This window comes from Phyllostomus hastatus, unplaced genomic scaffold (assembly GCF_019186645.2).
Source record: "Phyllostomus hastatus isolate PE091 unplaced genomic scaffold, TTU_PhHast_1.1 phas_contig_40, whole genome shotgun sequence".
NCBI lineage: Eukaryota > Metazoa > Chordata > Mammalia > Chiroptera > Phyllostomidae > Phyllostomus > Phyllostomus hastatus.
Genome location: NW_025333872.1, coordinates 77,655,196 through 77,679,880, shown reverse-complemented (window position 1 = coordinate 77,679,880; position 24,685 = coordinate 77,655,196). Strand labels below are relative to the sequence as shown.

General features: G+C 39.6%; 1 protein-coding gene across 1 annotated transcript in view; it reads left to right on the top strand.

Annotated features, from left to right (window-relative positions):
- The first annotated feature begins 2,454 nt into the window (after nt 1-2,454).
- The window catches only part of AHI1 (Abelson helper integration site 1), a 188,783-nt gene continuing 166,552 nt past the window's right edge, over nt 2,455-24,685 (top strand). Inside the window, exons 1-5 of the mRNA XM_045843567.1 lie at nt 2,455-2,475; nt 3,392-3,820; nt 15,168-15,724; nt 16,610-16,788; nt 23,683-23,905. Of these exons, the coding sequence (XP_045699523.1) occupies nt 2,455-2,475; nt 3,392-3,820; nt 15,168-15,724; nt 16,610-16,788; nt 23,683-23,905 (1,409 nt within the window). The remainder of the gene's footprint in view (nt 2,476-3,391; nt 3,821-15,167; nt 15,725-16,609; nt 16,789-23,682; nt 23,906-24,685) is intronic.

Here is a 24,685-nt window from a genome sequence, read left to right as displayed (position 1 = left end):
TCAGAATTACAACTAAAATATAGAACAACTATCACTCAGAACCGTCAAAGATTAAGTTGAATGGAAGTCTGACAACTATGGAATTAATAACCACATCCATCCAGACTGGTAGGAGGGGCAGGGACATGTGGCTATGGAACAGGCTGGCCCCATATCCTTGCTTGCTGGATATAAATTCAGGAGGGATATCTGAGGATCGAGGAGTCCCAGGCCACCTGCCCTCTGAGGCCCCCAAGCCCAGGGTTCTAGAGCCAGGAATATAAATCCCCTTGACTTCTGGTTGCAAAAACCAGAAGGGATTGAGTCAGTGGACAAAAATGCTAAAGTCCCAAGCAGTTTCCCTTAAAGACCCACACTAGGACTTACTCAGACTCACTGCCTCTGAGTTCCAGCACCGGGGCAGCAACCTGAAGGGCACCAGTGGCATGCAGGGAGGAACTAAAGTATCTGGCATTGTGGTGAGAGCTGGGGAACAGCTTTCTTCCAGGCAGAAAGGCAGGCAGAATCCACTGCTCTTTTCTGAGCCCTCTCTCCAGAAATCCACCGAGTCAACAGGCAGTTGCCATATCTGAGACTCCATCAAAATGGCTAACACTGTTTGCTCCACCCTGGAGACCCCCAGAGACTCAGTCCCACCAAACCTATGGGCCCAGCCAAACTGTAAACCACGATGTAACTTTTCCATATGAATGGCTGACCTTGGGTCATGCTTCACAACTTCCTAAATCCTATTAAACAAGTAACTGCCAGCTTCAGGTAAGCTCCAAGTCCCCATACCTTGTTGCTAAGTAGCCCCAGGCCTGGCACTAGCAGCAGCCAGCCTAGATTCACAGCTTAGCTTTGCCTGGGGATCTCCAAGCCCAGAACAAGTGGTAGCTACACTACCTCAGATTGCTTTATAGCTCAGGCAGGGTTCCCTGAGCAGAACACAGGTGGAGGCTGACTTTGGTCTACACCACCCAGAAAACCCAGTCCGTACACCCAGTGGACAACTGGAGACCACATCAGAGTACCACTACCCTGCCCCTACACAGCTGACCCCCCACAAAGGGCACAGGTGGGTAGTGAGTGGTCACAGTCTGTCCTTGCAGATGACTGGCCTGAGTAAATCTCTCCCATTGACTTGCCAACAGCAATCAAAGCTCAACTACAAGAGGAGAGTGCACTCAATTACCCAGCTTGGGTGATAGAGGAGGCTGTGCAACTGGACTCTACAGGAAATCTACTACATTAGGCCCCACTAACAAGGCAGGGGGTCACAGCAGATCCACCTAACACACAGAGAGACAAACATAGGGAGGCTGCCAAAACAAGGAGACAAAGAAACATGGCCCAAATGAAAGAGCAGATCAAATTCCAGGAAAAGAGCTAAACAAAATGGAGACAAGCAATCTATCAGATGTAGAGTTTCAAAACACTGGTTATAAGGATGCTCAAAGAACATAGTGAGGACCTCAATAGTATAAAAAAGATCCTGTCAGAAATGAAGGATTCACTAACTTAAATAAAGAACAATTTACAGGGAAACAACAGTACAGTGGATGAAGCCGAGCATTGAATCAATTATTTGGAACATTAGGAACCAAAAAACAACCAATCAGAAGAAGAAGGAAAAAGAAACAAACAAACAAACAAAACAAACCCTGAGGCTAGCATAAGCCTCAGGGACAACTTCAAGCATTCCAACATTTGCATGATAGGGGTGCTGGAAGGAGAAGAGAAAGATCAAGAAATTGGAAATCTGTTTGAAAAAATAATGAAAGAAAACTTCCCTAATTTGGTAAAGTAAATAGACATGCAAGTCCAGGAAATACAGACAGTCTCAAACAAGATGGATGCCAAGAGGCGCATTCCAAGACACATCATAATTAAAATGCCAAAGGTTAAAGATAAAGAGAGAATCTTAAGAATAGCAAATGAGAAGCAGTTTGTTACCTACAGGGGAGTTCCCATAAGATGGTCAGCTGATTTCTCAAAAGACACTTTGTAGGCTAGTACGAATTGCTAAGAAATATTGCAAGTTATGAAAAGCAGGGACATACAGCCAAGATTGCTTTACCCAGCAAACCTACCATTTAGACTCAAAGGGCAGCTAAAGTGCTTCCCAGACGTGTAAAAAGTAAAGAGTTCATCATCAGCAAAACAATATTATATAAAATGTCAAAGGGACTTATTTAAGAAAGAGATGAATGTCAAAATTATGAACAATAACATGGCAATAAATGCAAATATATCACTTGAATCTAAAAAACAAAGTAGGCAAACAAGCACAGAGATGGAATCATGCATACACAGAACATTTTGATGGTTGCCAGATGGAAGGGAATGTAGGACAATAGGTGAAGAGGTGAGGGGACTAAGAAGTACAAACAGGTAGTTACAGAATAGCCATGGGGATGCAAAGTACAGTGTAGGAAATGGAGTAGCCAAAGAACCTGTTCATGGACATGAACAATGGTGGAGCGATTGCCTGAGGTAATGGGGGGTGCTGGGTGGAGGGGGGCAAAAGGTGAAATATTGGGACAACTGTAATAGCATAATCAATAAAACATAGTTGAAAAAGAAAAATAAAGGAAAAAGGATGAATAAGCTATACACTGGGGATATTATAAAGGTAGATTGGACATGATTTTGTTGTAAGGGGTATAGGATTCGCTACCAGTATCTTAACTACAATACTGAGAAGATACTGGCAGCTTTAAAAACCAAGATAGAAACCCAGAAAGGTTTTGAGTGGAAAGGTTCAGTATATACTGAATTGTATATACTTTGCCTTCTCACAGAATTTGGAGAAACAAAATGAGATGTTTTGTAAGGCATGGTGATGCCAGTGGGAATGGAAATCCTGGCCCTGAAGGAAATACGCATAATGTCTCACTGTACAAACGAAGCAACAGGTTCTAGTGCATGACTACAACGGCAGAGAACTGAAGAGTGAAGGCGTGATTGATCTGGTATTTTTCCAGCCATGGTGACTCAGAACTAAAGATGGCGACAGTGGCAGAAGTTAAGAAGTGGGAGGAGCATTAGGCGTGGAAAAAGACATTTTTCTTTTTGCTTTGCTTTAAGCACATATTGAGATAATTTAGCACCAAATGACTCGCGGACAATTTTTTTCTTAAGATTGGGTGTCTAGTACAACTCTTCATTCTGTGCGCTTAAAAGGATGTTTCCTTTTGTGGGCGCGAGGAGTCTGCTTCTTTCCTTCATTCATGTTTATCTTTCGCTGGTTCCACGATAGCCTCCCCGCTCGCTTTGTACCGTCCGGTTTTCCCCAGCGCCGACTACAGTTCTGAGGCAGACGTGTTTTTTCTCGGCGAGATTTAGGGGCACCTGAGCATTCTCGGGGTCCCTTCTGGCTCCAGGAGGAGCCGATGCTTCACCCTTTTAGGACCGCGCGCGCTCGAGGAATGCGGCGCGCGCGCGGCCCCGGAGCGCGTGCAGGGCTGTAGCGTGCGGACCCGCGGGCCCTCGGGCGCGCGCGCCGCTTCCGCCCGCGCAGCTCAGCAGCACCTCGGGGATCAAGCGTAGGCAGCCCGGGGGTGGGGCCGTAAGCGGGGCCGGAGCCGGGCCGCGGTCTCGGCAGGGCCGCATCGGTTGTCAAGGGAACGGCGGCCTAAGTAGGTGTGACGTCAGCGGGCGGAGAGCTGGCCGCAATGCGGCGAGGGGCCGATTCCCGGAGCCTGGATTTCAGGCGGCTGCCTGGGGTGTGTGGCCGCTGATCTGCCAGCCCGCCCTTGCTGGGGTGGCAAGCTGCTTCGCCCAGCCCGGCGTCGGCTCCGGTGGGACGGGCTGTCGGCTGCCCTGCGCTCCCCTCCCTGTGAGTACGCAGAAGTCGCACTGGTGCCAAGCCCGGCCCACGCACTCGGCCCGCCCCGCCCGGGGGTGGGCGGCGGCGTGGGAGCTGCTGGGGTCCGTGGGCTCAGGGGCGGCGGTGAACACCCTCAGGCTGACCGGGCCTGCACCGCCAGCCACCGGGTGTGGGTTTTGGGAAATATACGTACTTTTCCGCTCCCTTCCCTGGGCTCCTCGGATCCGGAGTGTTGAGCGTGGTGTCAAGAAGGAGGAATGCCTCTTTGACTTTCCTACTCCTGATTCTGGGTTAAACGCTTAAATCACATGCGTAGTAAGTACGTTCATTTCCTTTTAGGATGTCAACCTGGTGCTGATGGTGAACCTGTGAAAGCCTTCTTATTTACATCTGAGAAAAGGTGATCGATCGATGCGTTTCATTTAGAAGAAAAAAAGTCGAATTACATTAATAGGGTCTTTTCGATAGGTGTAACTATAGGAAAAAAGTAGACTGAGAATCCCTACTGTGAAGCATCTACTGATGGGAGTCTATGGTTTTTTCTTTTCTCTTTCTTTTTGAGGAATGGATGCTAACAGTTGTTTCACCTGTTGCATTAATGATTGCTGTTTTGGGCTTTCAGGAAGAAGATTGCGTATTAGGACTATGGGAAATTTTAAAAATATATTTGAAATAAATTCGAATACCAAGATATTTTAAAACCATATTACAATCTTGTTTATGTAGGTTATTGTTGACTTATTAATTTAATTTTGTATAAAGGGTTTTTATTTCTCTTTCCCTCCTGTGCTATGTAAGAAATTCCGTTAAAGAGTTCTCCAAATCTCACAGCCTTTTTTCCTCTTGAGCTTTAGTCATATATTGGCCAATAATCAGGGGGTCAGAGAAAAGTGAAATGAGATTAAACATGATGCAGTCAGTTTTCCTATATAGTCTTTCTTAACAGCACCTGTCAAAGGGGTTGTGAGGGAGAAGATTTAAAATAATGGCATATGTGATTTTCGGGAATGCCCTCTTAAGTCTGACTTTAATTTTTGCCATTGATGTTACTAGTCAAATATTCTGTAATTTATTTGCTGTAGTGTACATTAACATTTAGGGATGATTGTTTAGGTAATGTATTTGCTATGTTAACTTATGTTTATCAGTTGTGCATGAAAAATACTAAATAGTAAATGATGTAAACACATAATGTACTTTATCACATAATTATTTTAATACTGTGATACTGTGATTATTTTAATACTTGGACATAAAGTAATTGTATTGAACACCTAAAATGTGCCAGCTACTGTGCTGATCACTTTGTTTTTCATTGATTCCATTTCTCCTTAGAAAAGTAGGTGCCATTTTAATTTTTCAGGCAAAACCAAAAACAAGCTTTAGTGGTATCAAGTAGCTTGCCCAAGGCACATTTTGTAAGTGGTAGAACAAGAAATTAAATTTGAGTCTTTTTGACCCTAGAACCATTCTGACTGACACCTCCCTCCTCTTTTTAAAACGGGAATACAAAGATGAAGAGAATGTAGTCCTAGTTCTCCAAAAAGCTAGCAGTGCAGTTGGGGGTGGGTAGGGTCACAGGAGATATTCCCTGGGTGAAAAATCAGGGCTGAGCTAGAAGGAGGTATGAGGATCAAGGCACTATGTGAGCACAGAGGAGAAGTATTTAACGGTCTCTCAAGGTTAGAGTGCTCTCGGTAGAAGATACCAATTGCATTTGATGTCAAAGTGTGCTTAGACTTTTGTATTACAGGGAAGGGCATTTCTCAGAAGAGAGATGTATATGTAATGGTACAAAGGCGAGAGTTTGGCACAGTTGAGGGCTGCAAGTAGTTTCACATGGCTACAGCACAGAATGTGGGCAGAGGTGTGGCTGGAGAAGGGGAGGTGAAGAATGGCAAGGGGTCATTTCATATGTAGTTTTAGGTCCCCAATAATAAAGACTTCATATTTTTTCCATTCGGTGGTTGGGAACCAGTGAAGAGTTTCAGACAAATAAATGATACCACCATATTTGTATTTTAGAAAGTTACTCTGGTTGCTGTGTGAGGTTAGGGTGGTGAAGGTGTGGAAACAAGCTAAAAAAATCCCCTGCAGAATCCTTCCATTGTCTTTTTGTCTCAGAGCTGCTGCCTCAGCTCGCTGCCTTTGCAGGTGGGGGAAAACGGGTGGAAGCAGAACTGCAGAAATCATCATGTACATGTTTCTTCTGTGGTCTCAACTTTCATTTGTTTCTCCACCTGTGGCTTCCAGGTTTCTGCCCCTCCATAAACAGCTTTGCATATGTGACTTCCTGATGGCAGACCCAGTGAACTCTCTTCAGAACTTGCAGCAACTCTTGGTGCTGCACAGTGTGCATCATCTCTTTCCTAAAACCCTTTTCCCTTTGGTTACTTCTCCCAATTTACCACCTGCCTCTCTGATGTATTTTTACTTTATTTTGTGGGCTCCCAGAGTTCTGTATTTAGCACTTTTTTTTCTTGCAACCATCACAGATATAAAGGATGCCCAAAACTTCAGCCTAGATCTCCTTGCTGAATTACTGTAAAAGCATTCCTTGGAGATATTGTGGGTTCAGTCTAGACCACCACAATAAAGGGAGCATTCGATAAAGTAAGTTGTATCTTTTTTTGCCGACGGAGGGTCTTGGCTTTAATTTGTAAAAAATATAACATCCGTGAAGCGCAGTCAAGTGAAGTGCAGTAAAACGAGGTATTCTATTGCCTGCCAAACATAACCTGATCATAGTACACACATACACACATATATACAGTAATGATAGCCACCATTTTTGAAAGGCTTGCCATGCTCCAGGCATTGTACGAAGTATTTTACTTTCATATTCTTTTTTAATCTGGAAAGACACCCTATGGGTGGTTTACTGTTACTTGAAAGATTAGGAAATAGAGGTCCACAGAGATTAGTCTACTGACAGGTGGAACTAACACTTGCATCCAGAGATCTGACAGTGGGGCCAGTGCTTGTAGCCGCTTAGTGCCCCTCAGATAACCAGCTCAACATGCCCACTGCATTCACTGAGTGTCCCTATAAGAAGTATTGATTACAACCCTGGCCGATTGGTGGTTCAGTTGGTTAGAGTGAGCCCATGCACCAAAAGGTTGTGGGCTCAATTCCTGGCCAGAGCACATACCTACGTTAGTTTGCAGGTTGGTCCCCAGGGTGCAGACAAGAGGCAACCAGTAGATGTTTCTTCCTTGCATCAATGTTTCTCTCCCCGTCTTTCTCCTTCCCTTTCTCTCTGGAATCAATAAGCATGTCCTTGGGTAAGGATTTAAAAAAAATAATTAAAAATCTAATTATAAAATTTACTTAGAAATTTAAATAATGGGCCTAGAAAGCCAAATCAATTATAAAAAAAGTACAAAGTCAGAGGAGTGTTATTGTCTTAATTCCAAATTCATTATAAAGCTGTAGAGCAGCAGAGCATCTAGAAATAGAGCCAAATGTACATGGTCAATTGATTCTTGACAGAATTGCCCAGGTAGTGAGGAAAAGGATAATCATTTTCAACAAATTGTGCTGGAACACTCAGGTATCCATATAACAATGTTATCAAGTCTAACCATAAGTCATTCTCAGAAATTAAATTGAAGTGGATCGATGACCTAAACATGAGCACTAAAACTATGTAACTTATGTAAGAAATGGGATAAAATCTTCCTAACCTTGAGTTGTGAATAGACTTCTCGTGATATAAAAACATGAACCATAAAAGAAAAAAGGGATAAATTGGACTTTGTGAAAATTCAAAACACTGCTAAGAGAATAAAATGATAAGCTAAAAGTTTTAAAGTGTATCTGGAATATTTTACAAACTCTTAGAACTCAGTGATGTGAAAATAAGCCAATGAAAATGGGCAAAAGATTTAACACTTATCCAAAGAAGAGATGCAGATAGCAAATAACACATGTAAAGATCAGTGTCATTAGTAATTAGGGAAATGAAATTTAAAACAGCAATCAGATAGCATTACACACTTACTAGAACAACTTAATGAAAATTGACAATGCTAAGTGCCGACAAGGACGTTAAAACTAAAACTGATGTTAAAAACATTTGGGAATGCAAAATGGTATAGCTACTTAGGGGAGCAGTTTGGCAATTATTTAAGAAGTTAAGGGCCCTGGCTGGCATAGCTCAGTGGATTGAGCATGGGCTGTGAACCAAAGTGTCGCAGGTTCGATTCCCAGTGAAGGTACATGCCTGGGTTGCAGGCCATGACCCCCAGCAACCGCACATTGATGTTTCTCTCTCTGTCTCTCCCTCCCTTCCCTCTTTAAACTAAATAAATAAAATCTTAAAAAAAAAGTTGAGCCTCATCTGATAGCTTTCCAAGGGTTTCATTTTTTATTTTTAATTATGTTTTATTGATTACATTATTAATGTAATCAATGGGACTATTATTAGTCCTAGTGTTTCCCCCTTTGTCCCCCTCCACCCAGCACACCTCACTCCTTAAGGCGCAGGTGGCAAACACAAGGCCTGACAGCTGAATCCATCTCGTTTAATCTGTATACGCAGCTGCAGTGCCGAGCTCTTTGCCCCTAGTTAAGGAGTAGTTACATTTACACAGTCTCAAAATTACATTCGACCCCTTGAAGGCAACCTCGAGGCTGATGTGGCCCCCGGTGAAAATGAGTGTGACACCCCTGCTTTAAGGCAATCTCCGTACCATTGTTCACGTTCATGGGTAAATTCTTTGACTACATTTCCTATACTGTACTTTGCATCCCCATGGCTATTCTGTAACTACCTATTTGCACTTCTTAATCCCCTCACCTCTTTAACCATTCCGGTTCATCCCCCACCAATCCAGCCACCTTTGAAACACTGTATCCATGATTCTGTCTCTGTTCTTGTTTACTTAGTTTTTTGGATTCAGTTGTTGGTAGATAAGATTTATTGCCGTTATATTATTCATAGTTTTGATCTTTTTCTTAAGTCCCTTTAACATTTCATAATAATAATGGTTTGGTGATGATGAACTCCTTTAGTTTTTTCATGTCTGGGAAGCACTTTAGCTGCCCTTTGAGTCTAAATGGTAGATTTGCTGGGTAGAGGAATCTTGGCTGTATGTCCCTGCTTTTCATGACTTTGAGTATTTCTTAGCAATTCCTACTGGTCTACAAAGTGCCTTTTGAGAAATCAGCTGACCATCTTATGGGAACTCCCCTGTAGGTAACAAACTGCTTCTCATTTGCTGTTTTTAATATTCTCTCTTTATCTTTAACCTTTGGCATTTTAATTATGATGTGTCTTGGAATGGGCCTCTTGGCATCCATCTTGTTTGGGACTGTCTGTGTTTCCTGGACTTGCATGTCTATTTCCTTCACCAAATTAGGGAAGTTTTCTTTCATTATTTTTTCAAACAGATTTCCAATTTCTTGATCTTTCTCTTCTCCTTCCAGCACCCCTGTGATGCAAATGTTGGAATGCTTGAAGTTGTCCCAGAGGCTGCTTATGCTATCCTCAGTTTTTTGTTTTCAGGGTTTTTTTTTTTTTTTGGCTTCTTTTTTCTTCTTCTGACTGGTTGTTTTTTGGTTCCTGATGTTCCAAATCATTGATTCGATGCTCGGCTTCATCCATTGTGCTGTTGTTTCCCTGTAAATTGTTCTTTATTTAAGTTAGTGCATCCTTCGTTTCTGACAGGATCTTTTTTATACTATTGAGGTCCTCACTATGTTCTTTGAGCATCTTTATAACCAGTGTTTTGAACTCTGTATCTGATAGAATGCTTATCTCCATTTTGTTTAGTTGTTTTTCTATAGTTTTGATCTGCTCTTTCATTTGGGCCATGTTTTGTTGTCTCCTTGTTTTGGCAGCCTCCTTGTGTTTGTTTCTGTGTGTTAGGTAGATCTGCTGTGACCCCCTGCCTTGTTAGTGTGGCCTAATGTAGTAGGTATCCTGTAGGTTCAGTGGCACAGCCTCCCCATCACCCAAGCTGGGCACTCAAGGTGTGCCCTTTATGTGGGCTGAGCCTTGATTGCTATTGGCAAGTCAATGGGAGGGATTTACTCAGGCCAGTCATCTGCAAGGACAGGCTGTGACCACTGACTACCCGCCTGTGCCCTTTGTGGAGGGTCAGCTGTGGAGGGGCAGGGTGGTGTTGCTCTGATGTGGTCTCTAGTTGTCTACTGGGTGTGCAGGCTCTGGCGTTTCCTGGGTGGTATAGGCTAAGGTCGGCCCCTAGCTGTTTTTTTCCTGGGGTCACGCTGCCTGAGCTATAAAGCAATCTGAGATGTCTGCTACTTGTGCTGGGCTTGGAGATTCCCAGGCACTTCCAAACAGTGAATGAATCTAGGCTGGTTGCTGCCAGTGCCAGGCCTGGGACCACTTAGCAAGAGGTATGTAGTCGAGGGTTTACTGAGGCTGGCTGTTGCTTATTTGATAGGATTTAGGAAGTTGCAAAGCATGACCCAAGACCAGCTATTTATATGCAAAAGTCACACAGTTTGGTTGAACCTGTGAGTTGGGTGGGGCAGAGTCTCAGGATCTCCAAGGCAGGGCAAACAGTGTTAGCCAGAGTGATGGTAGAGTCTCAGATAAGGCACCTGCTGTTGCTTATGAGGGGAGGGCTCAGCAAAGGAGCAGTGGCCTCTGCCCACCTTTCTGTCTGGGAAAAACCTGTCTCCCAGGTCTTGCCTTGATGCCAGACACTGCAGTTCCTCCCTGCTTGCCACTGGTGCCTATTAAGCTGCTACCCCAGTGCTGGAGCTCAGAAAGAGTGAATCTAAGTAAGTCCTAGTGTCGGTTCTTTAAGAGGAACTGCTTGGGATTTTAGCATTTTCATCTACCAACTCAATCCCTACCGACTTAATCCCTGCTGGTTTTTGTAACCAGAAGTTAAAGGGATTTATATTCCTGGCATTGGAACCCTGGGTTTGGGGGCCTGGTATGGAGCTGAGACTCCTCCCTCCCAAGACACCCCTCTGGAATTTGTACCCACCACACATGGATGTGGGACCAGCCCATCCCAATTTGTACCCACCACACATGGATGTGGGACCAGCCCGTTCCGTATCTACACGTCCCTGCCCTTCTTACCAGTCTGGATGGATGTGTTTATTTATTTATTTTTAGAGAGAGGGGAAGGTAGGGACAAACATCAATGTGTGGTTGCCTCTCACGTGGCCCCTACTGGGGACCTGGCCTGCAACCCTGGCATGTACCCTGAGTGGGAATCGAGCTAGTGACCCTTTAGTTCACAGCCAGCACGCAATCCCCTGAGCTATACCACCCAGGGCTGGATGGATGTGTTATTAATTCCATAGTTTTCAGACTTCCATTCAACCTGATTTCTGACGGTTCTGAGTGATGGTGGTTCTACATTTTAGTTGTAATTTTGATGTGGTTATGTGAGGAAGTGAGCTGTGTTTACCCATGCAGCCATCAGGGATTTCATTTTTTAAATCTTTTCTTCTAGAACTTTGTTCTTTTTTCTATTTCTAATTCTTGGCTGTCATTTTCCAACTATTTCCTTTATTAATTTCCTCACATTTTGTATATAATATTGCCACTCCATTTCTGATACTCACTGAAAATAAAAAAAATTTGCATTTGCCCCATTTTAACATAATGGATATTCAAGGTTAGCAGGTAAGACTATGTTCATAGAAAAGACAAAAATAAGGTTCTGAAAAGATTAACAATGATTTTCCTCATGTGAGACAATGAGGGCTGAGCTTTTTTCTCTGTATTTATGTTGTTTTGTATTTTTACTTTTTTGTTTCTACTGTCTTAACTGAAACATATATTGCTTCTATGAATAGAACATGTGAAATAAACTTTTTTAAAAGAAAATTTAATTTCATTATATTTGGTTAGGGAAGTCTTTGTGTTTTTTTTTTTTGAGAATTAGGCTTCATAATTCATGAAGAACAGATAGAATTTGGAAATACATTTTAGGTAATCAACAGAGTCTTGGAGATGGCAAAATAGATATGTACGGGATGGCAGAATAGGCTTACTGTTGTGACTATGCAAGGCAGAGTTTATTCTTATATTATTATTGATTAATTACTGTATTATTTTTCATATGTACCATTGTAAACCTAATGTTGCTCTACCTACTCTGTATATTGGGGTCCTAGTTCTTTTAGTATTTTCCCTTCTTTTCTCATATAGTAGATATTTTCTAACTACTTTTAAACATGGGATTATTCAAAAAGTGAACTTCAGATTTTATTGATAAACTCATGCATGTCTGGGAGAATTCTTCATTTTGATATTGGCTTCAGTCTTTAGGCCTTTGTTTTGTCCATTCTGTTTTCCAACACATATCTTAAACTTTAATTTCTGTCACTCAAAATTTTAATTCTAACATCTGCAGTGTTTGTTTTTTTATATCTATTATGCTTTCATATTTCTTTATTGATGTTAGTGACACTTATTTTATTTTTTATATTTAATGTTTTCTTTTTTATTGTATTTTTCCCATTACCATTTAGTACCCTTGTACCTCCCGCCCGCCTGCAATCTCCCCACTGTTGTCCATGGCCGTGAGTCCTTTTTCCTTTTTGCTTAGTCCCTCCGCCCCCTAACCTGCCCCCGCCCCTGCCCTTAGATGTCATCCTGCTCTCTATTTATGGATCTGTCTCCGTTTTGGTGGTTAGTTCAGTTTGTTTATTAGGTTCCACGTATAAGTGAGATCATATGGTATTTATCTTTCTCTGACTGGTTTATTTCACTTAGAATAATGTTCTTCAGGTCCATCCATACTATTGCAAAGGGTAAAATTTTCTTCTTTTTTATGGCTGAATGGTGTTTCATTGTGTAAATGTCCCATAGCTGTTTTACACACTCATCTACTGATGGACACTTGGGCTGCTTCCACATCTTGGTGATTGTAAATAACACTGCAGTGAACATAGGGGTGCTTATGTCATTTCGAAGTAGTGTTTTGGGTTCCTTCAGATACATTCCCAGAAGTGGGATCACTGGGTCAAAAAGCAGATCCATTTTCCATTATTTGAGGTATCTCCTTACTGCTTCCTACAGTGGCCACACCAGTCTGCATTCCCACCAACAGTGCATGAGCATTCCCTTTCTCCACATCCTTGCCAACATTTATCGTGTTTTGATTTATTGATGATAGCTATTATTACAGGTGTGAGATGATATCTCATTGTGGTTGTAATTTGCATTTTTCTAATGATTAGTGACATTGAGCATATTTTCATATGTCTCAGCCATCCATCCCGATGTCCTCTTTTTAGAAGTATTTATTCAAGTCCTTTGCTCGTTTTTTAATGAGATTTTTTTTTGGTGTTGAGTTTTGTAAATTCTTTATAAATTTTGAATATTAACCCCTTATCAGATGTATCAGTGAATATGTTCTCCGATTCTGTGGGTTGTCTTTTTATTTTGTTTTCCCTTGCTGTGTAAAAACTTTTAGTTTGAAAAAAAAAAGGAAGAAAATACCTAGAAATAACCCTACCCAAAGATGTAAAAAGATCTGTACTTGGAAAATTATAAGATAATGAAGAGAGAAATTGAAGAAGATACAAACAGTGGAAGCACATACCATGTTCATGAATAGGAAGAATTAACATCAGCACAATGTCCATATTACCCAAAGTAGTCTGTAGATTTCAACACAGTTCCTATCAAGATTCCAATGACATATTTCACAGAACTAGAACAAATATTTCAAAAATTTACATGGAACCACAAAAGGCCCAGCACAGCAACAGTGATCCTGAGAAAGAAGAACAAAGTTGGAGGAATCATGTCACCTAATATTGAACTATACTATAAATAAGGCCATAGTAATCAAAACAGTGTGTTACTGGCATAAAAACAGACACATAGTTCAATGGAACAGAACAGAGAGCCCAGAAATAAACCCACACCTTTATAGCCAATTACTATTTGACAGAGGAAGCAAGCACATACAATGGGTTAAGATAGCTTATTCAATAAATGGTGTTGGAAAAATTGGACAGATTAGTGCAGAAAAATGAAACTAGACCACCTTCTTACACCACACACAAGAATAAATTCAAAATGGACCAGAGACTTAAATGTTAGACCTGAAACTATAAAAGTCATGGAAGAAAACTTAGGCAGCAAAATCTCAAACATTGCTTGTAGCAATACTTTATCAGATATATCTCCCCAGGCAAAGGAAACAAACAAATAATAAATAAATAAACAAATGGGACTATATCTAATTAATCACACTTATTTTAAATTCTTATTTTGTTTATGCTATCCATTTTCCTTCATTGTTAATATTTCTATTTTATTGGATTTTGTGGCTCTTACTTTATTGTGCTATATCCTCAAGTGTGTGTTAGTTTTTAGTTGTCCAGTCGTCTTTCTGAGTAAGAGTCTCTCTCTCCTGCCTGCTGGTTGGGTTTGACGTGGTGATGTTCTGCCGTTGGTGAGGATCGTGCCTACCTGAAGCGTGCTGCTGTCTCTCTCTCTGCTCAGCTGCTTTGTCCTGAGTGAAAGGCACCATCTGACACACGTGGCGGTGGGGGCAGGGCTGTCCCTCCCAACTCCTCAGTTGGCCATCCTCAGGCTTATCCCTTACTTCACTTTGTGTTTCTTAATTCTGTTTACAGCTTCTCCGGAAGCACCCTTTTCTCTGGAGAAGTCTTCTCTTGTGGGCTGTGGTTTTCTCTAGGAGTTCCTTAGTAGATTTAATCCTGCCTATTTTTTATCTTTTTGGGAATTCCTCAAAATATTTATTTTATTACTCATTTTATTTTAGTGACATTCCTCTTTGACTTTCAGCCTTTTTTTTCTATTAAAATATCTTGTATTTTAAATAGTTTTTATTGGGGAAAGAGGTACAGGTGTGTGTTTAGTCTGTCATTTGATTTCACCTGGTAATGTTTAATACTTAGCAGTATTTTCAGTGATATATTTAGACTACTTGCAGGGTGATCCTAGAGCTCTAGACTTTTGGTTTTAGAATGTAATTATGAAGAGAGAAATGATCTGTGTGTTTCCTAATGAAGAACCTGAGGTGCTTTAGCTCAGTGGCCCATTACCGTTTTGTCTAAATCAGAGTGTGGATCATTCTATCAAAGAGGAAAATAGCATTTGAGATTTGAGCAATTAGTTAACTTATTAAAAGTGATTAAGTACTTTTTCACATGTTAATTAACGCACTCTATCAGAAGTCACCCTGAGCGATTACTAATCTAATGCTGGGAGAATGAATGAGGTTATCAGATGCTCTAATCTAGAATGTTGCTGTGTTCAAGTACAAAACGAAGTAATTTTTCCAATGTTACACATTGTTGAACACTCATCATTGTGTTACATCTTTACGTTACTAAACTGTGCTTAGTGAAACGTTGTTATTGTGTCTTTATTTCCTAGTTTGACACTGTTAGAAGCAATCTTCAGAAAATTAAAGGAAGAAAAAGGGAAGAAGTAGTTGCTGCTAGCATTAACACCCCAAAGAAGAACATGCGAGTCATTAAAAACAAACTGAGCAATCCACAGTCGGCAGCTGAAAATCCAGATGATGGTGTGAGTGGAGAGGAAGACAAGCAAGAAAAGGCGAACAGGAAGGTTACAAAAGCAGTGTGCCAGGTGCCTGCACAACAGATGGAACAGGGCACTCCTGAGAAGAAGGCGGACTCTGTACACCAGAAAGCACGGACCAAGTCACAGCCAGCTGTTGCCCATCAGAAAAACGAGAAAGCAAATGAAGAAAAAGGAAATAATTTAGATGAGGAAGAACTGAAGCAGGTGTACCAGCTCCAGGTAGCTGAAGAAATGGCAAAGGAGATCAAGAAGAAAATAAGAAAGAAACTCAAAGAACAGTTGATGTACTTTCCCTCAGACTCTTCCCTGCATGATGACAAACTGATCAGTGAGAAGAAAAGAAAGAAAAAAAAGAAAGCTCCAGTCCTGTCTAATGCTGAAACGAGGTACATTGTTACATTGATAAATAGAAAACGTCCTCTTAAAAACGATTCTTTCCAACTTTTAAGTGATACCTGTAGTTTCACAAAGAAAATTCTTAAGACTTTCATTTGGACACATTGTCAGTACAGTAATAACAGCTAACCTTACTATGTGCTAAATGCTATATGCGAATTAACTAACCCAATGAGGAATAGGAATAGGAATAGGAATACTATCATTTGTAGATGAGGAAACTGAAGAGTTTGTGTCACAGAACCTGTAAGAAACTGAGCCAAAAGCTTGGCAGTCTTGCTCTAAAATCTCTGACCTTAACTACTCATTTATATCTCCTTTTAAATAGTAGAAACCTAATTACTCCTCCATTTGTCAGTTATAAATGCCTCTTTGGATATGCAAATAGAGCCCTTTTCCCTTAATATACAAATAGCATTTGTTCATTGTACAACACACAGAAACAAAGAAGAAAATGAAAGCAATCCAATCATCCAGAGATAACCACTATTAGCAATTTGGTATTCTATTCTTTTTCTGTGTATGATGCTTATATATGTATGCTTGCATATGCAACGTGAACTTCTGTGCATAAATTCATATAAATATGTCTCTGGGGAAACTAAAATAAAAAACGACCTTTAACTACCATACTTTGTTTTCTGTAGTCCATATTTAGGTAAACAACTTGAGGTGAGAACATTTTGTATCTATTGCCTGGCATACAGGGGCAATTTTCCTTAATGTCATCATCTAAAAATAATTCCCCCCTTATCAGAAGCTAGACAGCCAGTGGTAACAAAGAGTGGGCACATGGAGTTACTACAAGGACATATTAGTGTATTTGTTAGCTACCTGCTGCTGTGGAATGACTCGTACTTGGGTTGTATTTGCAGTGTACTGATCTTGCGTGACACAGTTGAAGGTGAACAAAAGAAGGAAGGTCTGGCTGGAACAGTTACTTCAGATAATCATCACGATGATGAAATAACCTCGGTGGATCAAAATGTGGAAGACAGCGTGCAAGATGACACAAAATCCAAACCAAAAAAAAAGAAAAAGAAGCCCAAAGCAGGTTTGTTATCCAAATGAAATGAAAAAAGTGTGTTCGTGGTAGTAATAACTTGATTTTAGGACTTTCATTTCTTAAAACTAAAGAAAATTAGTCCCAAAGGATATAATCCCAAAAAAAAATTAAATGTATAATATTTGGTACTTGTTCTTGGCTTCACCTAGACTGAAACAGTCATTTATTTGTGACTATGACTTCCTGTGATCAGTTAGTATTACTCGAGTCATCTCTAATTCCTGACTTAATTTAATTCAACTCTAGAAACATTAACTTTGTAGTTGCTATTATAGCAGAGACGATTTCCTCTTTCTGCCATTGAGTGCAGAACCCTAGATAACCCAGCCTCACCGTTGTTGAAAACAGTAAGTGGTCAACAGGCGATGAACATATAGATGACCAGGCTGCGGGCTTGGTCAGACGGGGCGTCGGCCAAACTCCTCAGCCCAAGGCGGCTCTTGTCCTTCTTCTCACTTTTCCTTTTCTCTTCTGGCTTCTGGGCTTCCTCTTTACCCACGTCTTTCCTCCTATTTTCCTTTACTACTACTCTTGCCTTTCTTCTACTTCTTACATTCGTTTTATTGTGTTCAGTTTCCACTTAATGGGCCAAAAATTGGGACTGAAATAGGCAGTTTTAGAATTTGTGATACTTATTCATTGGATTATGCAATTGATGATGTCTTGTGGTTTCTGTAATTAAATTTTAGAAAAGTGTGCATAAGTATACTACTTAGTGAATTTTCACAGACTGAACGTGCCTATAAAATTGTCATCCAAATCGGAAAACAGAACATGGTTCGCACCAAGAAGTCCCCTCGAGTCCCTTTCCATCTCACTGCCCTTCAGCAGCAAACACTGCCTTGAATCTGACACACAGTTTATTTTTGCCTGCTTTTCTATTTTCGCATAGATAGTATCACAAATACTGTGCTCTTTTGTGTCTGGCTTTTTTCACTCAAACTTCTTTTTGTGCAATTGATGCTGTTATTGCACATAGTTCAACTTACTCCTTCTCAGTTGTTTTTGTGCTGTATATATATCCATCATATAAATGTACCACAATTAATTTTCCTGTGGTATTAATGGACATTTGAGTTGTTTCTAGTTTTGGGTGATTACAAATAAAGCTGTAGTGAATTGTCACATCTTTTGGCAGCATATGAATACATTTTTATTTAGCATATTCTTAGGCGTAGAGTTACTGTGTCATGTGTATTTTCCACTTTACTAGGCACTTCCCATTTTCTGGAGTTGGTTTACCAATTGACACTAGCAGTATTTGAGAGCCTGCAGTGCTGTACAACATGTATTTTGTCAGTATTTTAAAATGTTACCCATTTTTAGTTGTGTATGTTTCATTTTAACTTTAATTTGATTTCCATGATAACTAATGAAGTTGAACATATTCTTCATGTTTATTGACTTACTTGGATTTCTTCGTTGGTAAATTTGTTCAAGTCTTTAGTGTATGAACTTAAGAAATTGAATTTGTCTTTTTATTTGTGGAAATGTTTTATATTTCTAGACATCAGTCTTTTCTCATAAATAAATAGGTATGCCCATATATCTTGCAAATATCTTTCCACTCTGGGTTGTTTTACTTTTCTCTTATTGAATCATTTGAAATGTAGAATTGTTAAATTTTATGTAGCTCAATTTATCCATTTTGTTCTTTTGATATTAAGTGCTCTCTGTGATTTATGAAATCTCCCAAGTTCTGAAGATGTTTCTGTATATATTATTCCTGAAAAGTTTTTGTTTTGCTTTTCACATTGGTCAATGCAGTTCATCTGGAATCAATTTTGTGTGTAGTGAGAGGCGGTGGTCAAGACCCACTTTCCTCCATGTGACTAAATAACTGACCTAGTGCCATTTCCGGAAGAGAGGATCCTTTCCCTCAGTGTTGCAGTGTCACTGTTATCATAAATAACATGAGTATGCAAACAGATCCATTTCTGCAGTCTCTATTCTGTTATATTAGACTGTTTGTACCAACACCACCATGTCTTAATTAGCATAACCTGACAATGGGTCTTGCTGTTAGGTAGTGTAAGTTAACTTTCTTCTTCTTCTGTATTGCCTGGGCTACATTTTAACCCTTTGCATTCCCATATAATTTTAAAAGCAGCTTCTCAGTTCTCTCTCCTTCCCTTTCCCCACCCATGATTTTGATTCAGATTGGGTGAATCTAAAGAGACTTACAATATAACAACTCTAAGTACACTTGATATCTTTACAGAGTACTGATTCTTGCCATCCATGAAATTGGTACACATCTCCATTTATTTACACTTCACCTTATCTTTGTAATATTGTAACTTTCAGCAGTGTCTCACTTTAAGATTTATTTCTAGGTACTCAATGTCTCTTAATGCTATCATAAATAGCATTTTTTAAAATTTTGTTTTCTTTTGGGTTGGTCAAAAAGCCTGTATTTTTTTTTCCTGTAAAATAAAAGAGACACATTTTTTATTTTCAACAATAACTTTATCAATGTGTATATTTGGGTATGTTGGCTATCTCCCACGTGGTATAATGTTGATTGTTCTCAATTAATATCTTGATTTGATCCTTGTCAATGTCAGCTGGTCTACCCGACCATGGAGCATCATTCAGTAGAAAATCAGCACGAAACTTCACAGACCACTTTTGACACATTCGATTGGTTGCCGCTCCTTCTCTGTACACTGCACAAATCTATTTTTGCATTTCAGTTGTGTTTTTACCTTTCTTGAAATAATAAAGCATAATATGCCAAAATGTTGCTTATTTTCTTCCATCTTCAATATTAAATGGCTACACAAAAATTCACCAATTTTGATGTTTTTTTTAAATGCATGCTGATATGACAGCTGTCACAATACAGTCTAACAAAAGTGTTTCAAATGAAGTTAAAGACAACTAAGCAGTACTAGAGCCATCTTATGGAATAACCAAATGATCTTTTTGGCCAACCCAATATTTGTATGTTGCTGATATATGTATGTAAAAATATAATAGATTTAAACAAATTTTAACATTTATATTCAGTTTCTTGCTAAATTCATTTATTACTAAGAGTTTATAGATTGTTTTGAATTTCTACATTCACAATCATATCTGGTAATGATGTTTTTTGAAATAATGAACAGATACTGAATTTTGTCGGGTGCTTTTTTTGCATCAACAGGAGTATATAAATTTTTGCCCTTTTTTCTGTTAATGTGATTATTATTGACTATTAGGCTGTCTTGATGGGAGTGGGTGACCCACTGGGTTGTGATGTATTGTCTCTTTAAAAATCTATTCATCTATTGGATTTGATCTGCTGACACTTTGTCTAGGTTTTTTGTATCTGTGGTCATGTGAGAGAATGGTTTGTATATTACCTTACCTGAAATAACCAGAGTTTTTGATATCAAGGTTTTGGTCTCAAAAGTAGATGGAAAATGTTCCATCTGTTTCATTTATCTGGAGGTATTTTATAAGTTGGTGTTATTTCTTCCTTAATTGTTTGGAAGAATTTACTAATGGAAGTTTTTAGGCTGAGGTTTTCTTTGCAGGGAGAATTTTAAATCATTTAATTTATACTAAATATTAGGCTCTTCAATTTTTCTTTCATCAACTTTGCTAGACAATATATTTTGAAGATTTTATCCATGCAATTCAGATTTGTCATTTTTGTATGTCAGAAGACCTGAAAGGGTGGTCCTTGATATTGGTACTTTGTTTTCTCTCGATTTCTTCATCAGTCTTGGGATTTTCAATTTATGAGTTTTTTCAGAGAACCACCCTTCTTAGCTCTGATTCTGTCTGTTGTGCATTGTGTATTATTTTAGTTATTTCTTCTGTCTATATCGTTTCTTTCTACTTTCTTTGGGTTTGATTTGGTGTTTGTTTCTAGCTTTATAAGATGGATTTTATGAAGTTTCAGTCATTATATGCATTTAAGACTTTAAATTTCTTTTTTCTCTATAATGTATGTATGCTGTTTTAATAAGGAGAAGAATTATTACATTAAAAAAGATGATTGGTCCCTTTCCTTTTCCTACACTAAACATGGTGTCATTTTCTTATTCTTAATTTCCAGTTTCCAGCTGTGCATGAGGGGAGATTTCATATTCACTCCAGAAAACAATTCGAAGTAAATAAATACTAATTACAAAACTGACTTTATAAGACTTTGCATTTCTATCTAAATGCTACTTTAGCTGTATCTCACACATTTCTTGAATGCTGTGTCTTCATTATCATTCAGTAAAAATATGTTCTGAATTCCATTTTAATTCCTCGATCATGGATTATTTAAAAGTAGATTGTCTAGTCTCATGCAGTAGGTGACTTTCCTGATTATCTTTATTTTGGTGTCTGTCTGCCATTGTTGTCAGAGAACATTGTGAATTTCAATGTTTTGACTTTTTTGAGGCTTTCTTTATGGCCAGTTTCTGGTCAATTTAGTAAACAATCCATGTGCACTGGAAAACAACGTGAATTCTGATGCCATTGTGTGCAGTGTCCTATGTATGTAAGTTAGATGAAATTTAATGTGTTTAGCTGATCTTACACACTGGTGTTTTTTTTTTTTTTGGTTGTATGATTTGGTCTGCTTACTCTGTAAGTTGAGTCATGTATTAAAACTTCCACCATGATTTTGGGTTTCTCTGTTTTATTGCTGTTAGTTTTTTTTCTTTATACATTTTGAAGATATGCATGCTTAGGATTGTTGTATCTTGCTGTCAAATTGACACTTTTATTGTTTTGGTCTGTTCAGGCTGTTATAACAAAATACCAGAGATTGGATGGCTTAAACAACAAACATCTATTTCTCATAGTTCTGGAGGTCGGGAATTTCAAGATCAGGCATGTACAGATTTGAGTTCTGGTGAGGGTCCACTTCCTGATTGTAGACTAGTGTCTTCTCAGTGTCACCTCACCTGGTGGAAGTGGCAAGGGAGCTCTCTGGGACCTCTTTTATAGGGGCACTAATCCCATTGATGAGCGCGCCAGCCTTGTGATTTAATCACCTCCTAAAGCCCTACCTCCTAATTCTATCACATTGGAGGTTAGGATTCCAATTCTGTCAAAAGTCTTCACTTTTAAAATTATTTTGCTCATTTTTCCCTTTATTTTCTTGAGCATATTAATCATAGTTATTAAAAGTCCTTATGTGCTCCCCTGGCCAGTGTGGCTCAGTTGGTTTGAGCATAAGCCCATAAAACAAAAGGTTGTGGGTTTGATTCCTGGTCAGGGCACATGTCTAGGTTGCAGGTTTGGTCCCTGTTGGAATGTCTACCAGAGGCAACTGACTTGATGTTTTTGTTTCATATTGATGTTTCTCTCCCTCTCTCCCTCTCTCTCCCTCCCCTCCCCTCTCTCTAAAATCAGTGAGCATATTTGTGGATGAGGTTGAAAAGAAGTCCTTGTGTGCTAATCCGATCTGGATTGTCAGTGGGTCAGCTTCCATTTTCTGGTTTTGGTTTTTCTGTTGGTTATTGGTCATATAGTCTTGCCTCTTTTATGCCTAGTGATTTTGTATTGCATGTTGTACATTGTGTGTAGAATCCTAGAGACTCTAGATGATTTGTATCTTTCATCAGAAAGGATGTCCTCTTTCTTCTCTTAGGCAGATAGGGTAGGCAACTGATTTCAATTTCAGCCAGTGAGGAACTACGTTCGGGCTGGGTTGTAGGTTTGGTAAGATTCTGTCTCTGATTTGTCCTGTTCCTAATACGTGGCTTTCCAGGTGTTATAAATTGAGAGCCTGGCAGCTACTTGTTTCCTCAGCCCGGAGAGACTGTGGGAGGTTGAATTGTGCCCTTCAGAGGTTCTCAGCTGAGTCCATTAGCCTTCTGCTGCATGCAGCTTCAAAATGTCTCGAGGGGGAGACTGGCCATGTGTTTGAGGCCCCTCACGTCTTCAGTTTTGTCACCCCAGTCCCCCAGTATCTCTGCTGGTTTCCCTGTCCCCCAGGAGGGGCATTCTACCAGGGGCCACACCTGGATTCTTAACCTCTAACTGCACCGAGAATTGGTAAGTGAGCCCAGGTGAAAAGTGACAGTGGGTATAAATTAATCAGGCCCCCTAAGGCTTCATCTTTGCCTGTTTTATTTCAGGCCCTCTCCCTGCCTGGTCATTGTTTCCAGGTATCAAAAGACTGGGAGATTTCACTCACTCTTGAGCCTCTCCCATAGCTTCAGAATTGTTTTGTGAGGCATGTTGGCCGTGTGTTTACGGCCCCTCAAGACTCCAGTTTTATCACTATAGCCCCATGCAGCCACTACAAGTTTTTTTCATTACTCTTTCACCTGGTAGCCTCCTCTTGCCTGGGCCAAATACTGATCCTTGACCCACACCCTGAATCAGCAAATGTCCCCAGAGGCTATAACAGCTGCCATTCCATCAGCTTACCCTTGAATGATTCTCCTTGCTTCGAAGTTTAGTCCATCTACTACACATTATTTCTGCACTTCTCTGAGTTTTTAAAAAAATCCTTTTGTAATTCATTTGGCTTTTTAAGCTTTTGTTACCAGGAGCACTGATCTGCTACATCCTACTACACCCTGCCCAGAAGCATAAATTACAGTTATAAATGAATGGAATGATATGTGTTCCACTTAGAAAATACCTAGATAAAATTACTTTTAATTTTTGTTCTGTTTTTCTTTTGTTGTCGGTCCTAGTCAGGAAAAAATGAGAAAGATTCCTTATTGTAATACATTAATAAGTGTATTGTTTTACTCTTAGAAGGTAAGTCTGCCATTGTCTGGCTTTTTCTTTCTTTTTCCTTGAAGTGTCTTTATTAACAAAGAAAAATGACCATGGATCATAAAGATTAGGCTATATGAAAATTCAGCTTACGTTGTTGAGTATATTGTTGTGGGAACAATTGATTTGAATATTCATTTTCTTCCATGCTTGTAGTTTCAGATGACAACGAAGACTCTGATGGCGATGACGGTGTGCACGAAATCACAAGTCGGGATAGTCCAGTGTATCCCAAATGTTTGCTTGATGATGACCTTGTCCTGGGAGTTTACATCCACCGAACTGATCGACTTAAGTCAGATTTTATGATATCTCACCCGATGGTAAAAATTCATGTGGTTGATGAGAACACTGGTCAATACGTCAAGAAAGATGATAGGTACTTTTTTAAATTTCACAGCCCACCCTTGAGTTGAAAATGCTCACACTAGGAGTTCTCTTTTCTGCCATTGAAAGTCAGTGCACGTAGGGTTATGGGTTGGTATTGGAGAACAATTTGCTAGTTGTAGGTGTTCCCCAATCATTGATGCTGATCGGTAGGTTTTGTAAAAGAAATGGAGAGCATCTGTTAATTTAGTGATTCATCATAAGTGGAGGGGAGTTGAGGGAGTTTCTGCCAGCCTCAGTGACTCATTTATGACATTAAGCTGGCATTGTAAATCATCTTCTGTTGCACTGTAAATGCATTTGTTTTTCTAACTTCCTGTTTTTGTTTTGAAGTTAATATGTTACCTGGGCCTCAGGTGAGGTAAATGAATTTTGAATTTAATTTTTTTCCTACTATTACTTCTGTAGCTACATGCTTGAAGGCCCAAAGAAAAAGTACAGTAAAATACACAGTTAAACTGGAAAAAAAATACTGTCTTCTTGGAAAGATGGCAAAGATGAGATACATGAGTATTATCAAAAAGGTCATTCACTTATTCAGTTGTCTTAGGGCATACAAAGAAGATATGATACACCTTGAAAGGTTTATAATCCTGTGGAGCTCATTTTCTTATTTAAATTTACTGTATTATGTTATGACAAACTCATTTAAGATTCTGAAGGAGTTACTTTATTCCAGCTTTGCATGCTGAAGGTATAATCATACCTCTCACTTTATATTTCTATAATATCATAATCCTGTGAAACCAACTGATACATATAAATACAAAAT